Source organism: Ictalurus punctatus, chromosome 3, assembly GCF_001660625.3.
Source record: "Ictalurus punctatus breed USDA103 chromosome 3, Coco_2.0, whole genome shotgun sequence".
NCBI lineage: Eukaryota > Metazoa > Chordata > Actinopteri > Siluriformes > Ictaluridae > Ictalurus > Ictalurus punctatus.
Genome location: NC_030418.2, coordinates 30,498,630 through 30,507,757, shown reverse-complemented (window position 1 = coordinate 30,507,757; position 9,128 = coordinate 30,498,630). Strand labels below are relative to the sequence as shown.

At 43.8% G+C, this 9,128-nt stretch overlaps 1 protein-coding gene across 4 annotated transcripts in view; it reads right to left on the bottom strand.

Annotated features, from left to right (window-relative positions):
* Positions 1–148: 148 nt before the first annotated feature.
* LOC108263068 (probable E3 ubiquitin-protein ligase HERC3) overlaps positions 149–9,128 on the bottom strand; it is a 73,901-nt gene continuing 64,921 nt past the window's right edge. For 2 of the 4 annotated variants that reach the window (XR_008396342.1, XR_006982090.2), the window contains 4 exons: positions 7,448–7,631; positions 5,396–5,498; positions 1,865–3,136; positions 897–1,437 (listed from right to left, as the gene is read on the bottom strand). Coding sequence is in view for 1 of the 4 variants with exons in the window: in XM_047153951.2 (XP_047009907.1) it covers positions 2,928–3,136; positions 5,396–5,498; positions 7,448–7,631 (496 nt within the window). In the remaining 3 variants the exon portion in view is untranslated. Of the gene's footprint in view, positions 844–896; positions 1,438–1,798; positions 3,137–5,395; positions 5,499–7,447; positions 7,632–9,128 lie in introns of those variants that run through there. The other 2 variants (XR_006982095.2, XM_047153951.2) reach the window with 2 other exon arrangements.

Sequence of the window (9,128 nt, the reverse complement as noted above, 5' to 3'; positions counted from 1 at the left end):
GAGAGTGAATGAGTGAGTGAGAGTGACAGAGAGAGAGAGTGAGTGAGAGTGAGAGTGCGTGTGAGTGAGTGAGTGAGTGAGTGAGTGAGTGAGTGAGAGAGAGAGAGAGACTGAAATAACAGTAAAAACAGCACAGAGCACACGACACTTTGGGGAGGTGGAATTTTCATTTTAATTTAAATGCTCTGGAAGGAGGAAAAAAAAAATAGATAAAACAATATATTCCATTTGAGAGAGGTAAAAAAGTAAATATACTTTACTAAAATAATGCAGCAGCAGCCACTGAGAAGCCCTTGTTTGCTGAAGTTGACAGTGAGGTACTGGACAGAAAGGCTTGGTGCTGTTCCAGTGTGGATGAATGAACACAGCGTGACGAGAGGAAACGCTGAACGCAGCCCGAGTCTCCAGAGCGTGGTGTGCAGTGTTCCTCTCCTGCGGCTTCTTCCTCATCATCATCACCATCATCACATGGCTTCATCGTGTGTCACTTTACACACCAAATCATTCTGATCCAGTACTGAGAGCATCAGAGCGTCGTGGCTGTGGAATGGAAATCCCTTTTAAACGTCCCATTCTCCGTCCCTGCACGTTCTTCGGAACGGTAAGAAACTGATTTCGATGCAATAGCGGCAGAATGATGTGTTGCTTTTTTTTTTTAAACCCAAACTAATAGATTTATATACACAAGAGAGCACCACAGTGGTGCTGTACGCCTCCAGTCCAGCGACTTCCTGCTCCAACACCGAAAACCGACAACGTCCTGAGGCAATGATAAGATGGTCAGCTGGGCACAAATTACGTTTGGAAGGTACACCTCCAGGAACAGGGTCGGTGGCCACTGACCTACAGTAACGAGGGCGGAGCTTCACTTGAACAACAAAATCACAAACTTGCTATTGTTTTTTTTTTTTTTTTTTTTAAACATTCCCATAGCTGACTCCTTCGCATAAAATAAAATTCTGGCTTTAATTGCACAATATAATAGTTCAGCTAATTAACATGAACTATCTAGCAGCATCTGTGTGATGTTAAATGACTATCCCTCAGGAAGTTCCTCAGGAAGCCTGTCTGGTATTTACAAAAACTTGACAAACTAAACATTATTTCTGCTATTACAACCAGTAGACAAGGCAGACTGTTAATGCTTGTTAAATTACAACGGTGTGTGTTTTGCCATAGAAGTAAAACAGGAATGCTAATGTAGGGGTAATAGGAATGAATCTCTAATTGGCTGATCGAATTTAGATTAAGCGTCGTCCTTGTAGACCCCCAGAGGCGCCAGTCAATTGGCAAACTCGGGATATTTCCACTAGTAGAACCTCCCGTTTTAAAATCCAGTACGTTTGAGACTAATTTTTGTGTCAGCTATATAGCTCAATTCAAGCTGTACGTCCTCTGGTAGTCCCGCCCCTTCCATTACGTAGAGCAGACCGTGACCTGAGAGTGCAAAAAAATTAAAATAATAATAATAATAATAATAATAATAATAATAATAATAATAATGTCCTGCGTATGTATAATACTTTCTGTCTGGCTGAATTTACCCAACATGACTTATGAAAAGTACGGAATATAAGACAACATTAAAAGGTACAGTCAGTGATTAGGATTTTTTTTTTTTTTTTTTTTTTTTTTTTTTTTTAAAAAGACAACAAAACACACACACACACACACACACACACACACACACACACACACACACACACACACACGTGCTGCTTATGCTTGAATGCCTGAAAAATAGTGCAAGCGGCAGAACATTCAAAAAGATGGTCAGCATGGAAGTAGAGACGCCTCCTCGTCCTGACTGGTTTATTTGTTATAAAAGGAAGCAGAATATGACTGATAGAATCACTGACCCCACCTTTAACTGTCGGGTTTAAATCAGGAGCGTTATAGCAGGAATCTCCGTCCGGGACTCGTTACACGCACAGGACCAGCGTTCTGCTCCGCTTATTCCACAGATCCGTGGTTGTGCATAGGCCGGCGTTCAAATCGAAACCACACACACACACACACACACACACACACACACACACACACACACACACACACACACACACACACACAAACCAGTTATTGCTCCAGTTATCTCCTCCCTCGAACAGGGGAAAAAAAAAAAAATCATCCGTCAGTTACTGCGGTCATTTGTGGCTTTCAAATCCTTAGCTTGTTTTTTTTTTCCTTCTTCCCCCAACCATAAAGAACATTTTTGGGTTTACCGTATACATATTTATTGTGGCGATAAACAGTCATTAGCAGGCTCAGCTTTCACTCTGGAACGTCACACTTGCATGCACGCTGGGAAAGTGAGGAAAAGGAGAATAAACGAAAGCTGTAGGCGTTCCTCGCTAGTGGCTCGTATTAAAGGCAAAGTTGTAAATGAATTCACTGGTCGAGTTACGCATAAGCAGAGAGGATTAATAGGTTCTCGCGTCCGGATAATGGCTTGTTTCGTCCTCCGTCACTTCAGCAGCAGGTCTGGACATCTCCAGTCAAAAGCTCAGAGGACTTGTTTCTGGATTTATCCCAAGTTCTTTCATTCCCACCAAGCACAGAAGCAAAAAAAAAAAAAAACCCAAGCGTCCGAATGTGACTCCAAACCACCGAGCGAAAATATTTCCTGTCTCAGCGTAGAGCGCCCGTCTAAACGTACACGATCTTGACGCTGATCCCAGAACTCGGAAAGGAGCAGGAAAGCAAAAAAAAGCGCTCCGGATAACAACGTGCACGACAGGAATCCTCGCACTAACACCCCAAAAATAAAATTGAATAAAAGATTTCTTCCACTCAGAGTTCAGCGGAGTTCAGAGTTCAGGGTCTGTATACGTTCCTACTCACACTGTCAGAGCCGCTCTGCGTGGGGGATCAGACGTCGTTCCGTCCTCGGTGAAAGTGCGAGTGTGTGTGAAAGAGCAGCCGAGTTCTCACACCAGGCTGAAGCCTTCGTACTGCTCGATGGCGCACGTGAGCCTCAAGCGCAGCGTCTCTCTGCTCCTGTAGCACGGCAGGTCCAGCAGGTTGTAGCAGGTGTGGGCGACGGGCAGGAAGTGCTCGTCCGCCGACGTGGACTGGATGATGATGCGCAGGCTGGACATGCCGTGGATGGGGATCCGGTCACTGCCTGTAAGGAACACTGAGCCGAGGAGAAAGACAGATGAGATTACTGTTGGCTTCAACACTGGTGAGTAAACACACACACAGTTACGGCTCATCTTTTCCCACGCACGGTGTGTGGTAATCTTCCGGGTTCGGTTTTTGGTGAATTGAATCGTGAAGGTCGGTGAATTGAATCAAACACGGATGTGCTCACACTACTAACAAGAAAATCCAATAGAAAAACTAATTCTAGCACAAACTCCCTAGCGTATGTTGGTGGATGAGGTGGCAATTTATTTATTTATTTTCCTAATACAGATGTGCGCCAAGCTACAGTACTACATTTTTTTTTTTTACTGAATTTTTTTCCAGCTGATCCAAGACACTCAAGTCCCACCTTCTTGCTTTCCATTTGTTCACAAACCTGAGACTTGTGAATTCACAGGTGAAAGGTCGCGTTGTTTTTTTTTTGGTCAAGAGTCCAAGACAGCGGTCCAAAATTGGCCCGGGAATCACTTGGATGAAGTCAGTACGAAGCAAAAAGTAACCATTTTTCACGTACCGTGTCCATTCCTCTCCAAATATTTATTCGTGTTTGGTCTAGCCGCTGCTTTATTTGAAAAACTACACATGCTAGTACTTTCGAGTCTCCTGTTTTGCTCTCAAACATCATTATCACTGCTAAACTGTAAATATTCACACCTAGTCAAATGCCACCCAGGGAATATATCAGGTCAGCAGCTGTCCCTTTTTAATGATGGACAGGAAGAGGGTGGGGTAAGGGGGTTGGTCAGATATACATCATCTTATATATTCACTAATGGTCAAAAGTTTAGACACACTCATTCTTAATTTTTTTCCTCCACATTTTAGAATAAATAAATAAATAAATAAATAAATAAAGTCAAAACTATATATATATAAAAAAAAATCCAAAATAATTTAGTATTTTAGCATCTTCAAAGTCAATGCCCTTTTTACCTAGAATTTCCAGAAATGTATTCTTGGCGTTTTCTCGACCGATTTCTTGAGGAATTTCCCTGAGATGCTTTTTAAACAGTATTAAAGGAGTTCACATCGACGCTGGACTCTTATTGGCGGTTTATCGGAATATTTCGCTTCGTTTAAAACAAGATTTTTATGCAAATAAAATGTTAGTTTTCTAATGAAAGAAATGAATACGTCGGAAAGATTATATTTTTGTCCACGACACCGATTTCAAACATTTAATCACGAACCTTCAGATCAAGACGTTTTTAACATCATGAGAAACATTTCAGTCGAGTGTCCACAAACTTTTGACCGGCAGTGTACACACTTCGCTGGCTCTCTTGTTGGAACATGGTCTGAACGAGACAGTGAACTGTCTGGAGCACTCTGGCGAGTAAACACGGTGGGTGGTTCGCAATCAAACGCCTTTTCCTGTGAAAGTACTTTTTTTGGACGTGTCCAGCCAAAGCTAGACGTCTGCTTTGGGCTACAGTTAGTAATCGGACACCTACGAAGTGACCTACGTGGTGTCTTTTTCCCCTTGATTGAACAGTTACCTTGTCTGAAGATGGAAATACACTGTACAATTGTAGAAACGTTGCTCATTTTTGTTGCTCTCCTGTTCGTCGATGTGAACGCGCCTTGTACAACATCACCAAAATATTCTCACCACTCACATGTTCTTCAGTTTGTGAGAATACCCAAATCTTTCGGTCTTAAATATTTGATAAAAAGTGATCAGAACAGAAATAGTGCTGGATAATGAGAACAGGCTACAGTGTGTACAGATTCATCTAAACTGAACAAGCAAACCGTCCAATCTTGGTCTTTTTCCAGTCTTCTAGGAGACCCTCTGGTTTCGGGGACTTTGATTCCTTCATGGCTGACAGGAGTGGAACCCGATGTGGTCTTCTGCTGTTGTACACTGTCTTCCTCAGAGTTGGACGTTTTGAGATGCCTTTCTGCTCACCATGCTTGTACACAGCGGTTATTTGACTTCCTGCAGCCTTCCTGTCAGCTCCAGTCTGGCCATTCTCCTCTACCCTCTCTCATAAACCTAACAGGTTTAACAGAATAGGTTTTGTTTTTCGCACCATACTTGTTCGTGAAAATCTCAGGAGATCAGCAGTTTCTGAAATACTCAACCCCCATGCTGCTACAGCTGCCAGCTTTTCACTTCTACACTACAACCTTGATGCTTTCCTGATGTTTCCCCTGTAGTCCGCCACTCCTCTCCGTACGTGGGTCTGAATGCTGAGCAACACGCTACAGCTTGAGTAACAACACAGAGCACCGAGACACTTACATAAAAACTGTTTCTTATTCTCCAAGGGAAACTCGTGGAACACGTCCCAAAACATCCGCACCGTAGGATGGGAGGCCGAGAACTCGCCTTTGTAGCTCGCATTCTGCAAAACAGAATGAAGCATTTCACCATAACAGCGCACAAACATCATGAATAAAACTGCAGTATTATCTAAATCTCAGGATAAGTGCTTTATTTACTCATATATATATATATATATATATATATATATATTTTTTTTTTTTCTACAGCGAGCAAGCGTTAGTTTTTCACGTGTGCTTTACAGACAATTCCTACGTTCGAACACTGTGAGAGAGCTAGAGAGACGCAGGTGTGGAGTTACCCAACTAGCTGTCTGGTACAGTGATTACCCAGCATGCTCTTGGCCCGAGACCAAAATGACTACACAGCAGCCGCACTTGTACACTTGCACATTCTTGCACCACCTCATCTGTCTCGCTGCTGAAATCGTCTGGAGTTTCTGAACAGTCGGGAGACCGGTGAAACTTTCAATTCACCACACACGGAGAACAGGTTCTTGAGAGAACAAGCAAACATGCGTGGTGATTTCCGTATTACGCTGCTGAGACAGGGTAACTGCTGCTGACGGTTAAACACTCAAACTGTCTCCTGTACAACAGTACTGTAATGATTCCACTGATAACTACTACACATCTCCATCGGTAACCATCGGCTCATGTCTCGTAGACACGGAGTTGTTTATGGACCGGATGGTGAACATCGAGCATGCTGACTGCTCCAGTTCTGTGGAAGGAAAACCGGGAAAATATTATCTCTGACCAAACAGCAGCATCGCCCGGAGACGTCTTAGTTAAAGACTCTGTACGACTAATGCATATTAAACACAACTCCATTGAACTGCAGAGTCGGATCTTACACGGGACGGCGGACATTAAAGGAGGAAGTGGAGGCGAAGAACACGACACAAAGCACAGCCATGTTTCCTCCAATAAACTTCTTCTCTTCTAACATACTGTTTATTACGTCTACGTCTCAATGGAAGCCGCCTCGCTCTCCTCCACAACGGCCCCACCCCGGCTCTCTCCACAACAGCCCCGCCCCGGCTCTCTCCACAACGGCCCCACCCCTCTCCACAATGGCCCTGCCCCGGGTTCTCTCCACAATGGCCCCGCCCCGGGTTCTCTCCACAATGGCCCCGCCCCGGGTTCTCTCCACAATGGCCCCGCCCCGGGTTCTCTCCACAATGGCCCCGCCCCGGGTTCTCTCCACAACGGCCCTGCCCTGGCTCTCTCCACAACAGCCCCACCCCTCTCCACAATGGCCCCGCCCCCGGTTCGCTCCACAATGGCCCCGCCCCGGGTTCTCTCCACAACGGCCCCGCCCCGGCTCTCTCCACAACGGCCCCACCCCTCTCCACAATGGCCCCGCCCCGGCTCTCTTCTCTTTCTGTTTTTCTATGTTTCCCTCTCTCTTACGTTCTCTTTCTTCCTTCTTTTATTTCTTTCCTTACTTTTCTTTTTCATTTCTCATCTTTCTTTCTTTCCTTTTCTCTCCATATTTCATTTCTTTCCCCTCTTTCTTTCCAGACTTCCTTCCTTTTCTCTTTATTTCCTTTTCTTTATTTCTTTCCATTTCTCTCCATCTTTCTTTCTTGCTTATTTCCTTTTATCTCCATTTTTGTTTTTCTTTCTTTCTTGCTTCTTTCTTTTTGTTTCTCCTTTCTTTCTTTCATTTTCCTTCATCCTTTATTTATTTCCTTTTTCCTCCATCTTTCTTTCTCCTTCCCTCTTTCCTTTTGCTCTTGCAGGTAGCAGCAGAGCTCCAGAGTTGTGCGTAGTAATAATTATTCTTATTATTTATAACTCTTTAAGAACTAGAATAGAATTGTATTGCTGTTTCATATTTTTAGTGTTGTATTATACAGATTGTCTCTATTGTACTGTACTGCCTCTCTAATCTACCTGTATCTCTCTCGAATGTACATTTCTGATTTAATTATACCAACGCACTGTGTTGCTCGCTCTCTCTTTCAGTGTGAGTGTCTGTGTGTGCGTGCTGCTACTCTCCCACCTTCTCCAGCTCCTCCCAGTTGTAGCTGCTGTTGCCCACCACCATGGCCATGAGCTCAGAGGGCTGGAACAGAGAGAGAATCCGGCCACCACACACCTTCAGGAAACCGCTGGCAAACGCAGAGTACAGCTCTCGCACCGACTCAGTGAACATGTAGTGCAGATAGGCCTGCACAAACTCCTCTCTGAAACACACACACACACGCCTATTTACTCTATAAAGAAATCCAGATCGCATGTACATGCAAACTAACAATGCCCCCCCCCCCCCCCCCACACACACACACACACACACACACACACACACACACACACACACACACACACACACACACCACATGATCAACAATAATGAATCTTCCAGTAGATTTCAGCTGTGTGTTACTTAAAATTGTGTGACAAATCATTATTTACGCGCTTGAACAGTCAAATTCTCCCTAAAGCATAAAAAAAAAAACACATTCCTGAAAATATTCATGAATATCAAATAAATTAAGACATCAGTACATTTTGTCACCAGTGTGTCAACATTGATGTGTGTGTTTCGCTCATCCACCCCACTGTAATCTGGTAGTCTACAGGATCTGGGGTCCATCAGTCCTGTGGTATGGGATCCTGAAAAGCTTCCAAAGTGAACTAAAGCTTATAATCGAACTCCGGCTGAGGATCTCTAATCTCTTCAACGGATCAGATGGTCGAGTTACATCTGGTGTGAATGATAGTGTGTGTGTGTGTGTGTGTGTGTAGAACAAGGTTTACTCCTACACAGACACACACAATGTCTGGCCATCTGCCTAATTTCTCAGACAAATATCTGACTCGGCCAGCCTTCTGGCAAGAGATGCAGACGCTGCTCTCACTCCTTCCTTACACTTTAAGCAAAGCGTGTACGTCTCGCCAGAGGGGATTAACACACACACACACACACACACACACACACACACACTCCTCTGTTCCCAGGTGGCACATTGGCTATAATAACTAGCTGTTATAACGTTAGTGATCAATAAAGTACATCTATCCATCCATCATCTTGTTTCACTGATGTTCCACGACACTAAAACATAACTATAAACAGATAAAATGTACAAAGGGACGTCTTTAATAAATTGTCCAGGTGGAAGAAGAATAAAACAATCCGAGAACTACTGTTATAGGAAAATAATCGCCTTCAGGCTGCATCGCACCACCCTGTCCTTTATTATTTTCCTACAGCAGCACACCACCAAGTGTTTTATTCCTAAGAGAATGGATAAATATCGCAGGTTTGTGCAGAAAGGGAAGGGAAAATAGTGCACTACACACATTCTACAGCCTATGTAGTGTGCATACATATAAAATGGAAAGCCATTGAGGATTTAGCCGTACTGTGTTAGCAAAAAAAAACAAAAAAACAAGACAAACAAAAGACTGAGCTGCAGAGCTGCATGTTCTGAACCGCTGTAGAGTCTGGTGTTAAAATGGCTGCTCTGTGATACTGCCAGAGGATCCATTTCATTTTGGCAGAATGTGTAGTAGTGAGTGTGTGTGTATGCGTGCGCATGTTCTACTGTCCTCTGGGACGATGCATTGTGGGTTTAGGCCCGAAGCCTAATGGAGTGTGTGTGTGAATGTGTGTGTGAATGTGTGTGCGTTTGTGTTTTGTTGGTACAGTCCCATCGTCTCTAGAGCCTATAAAATCT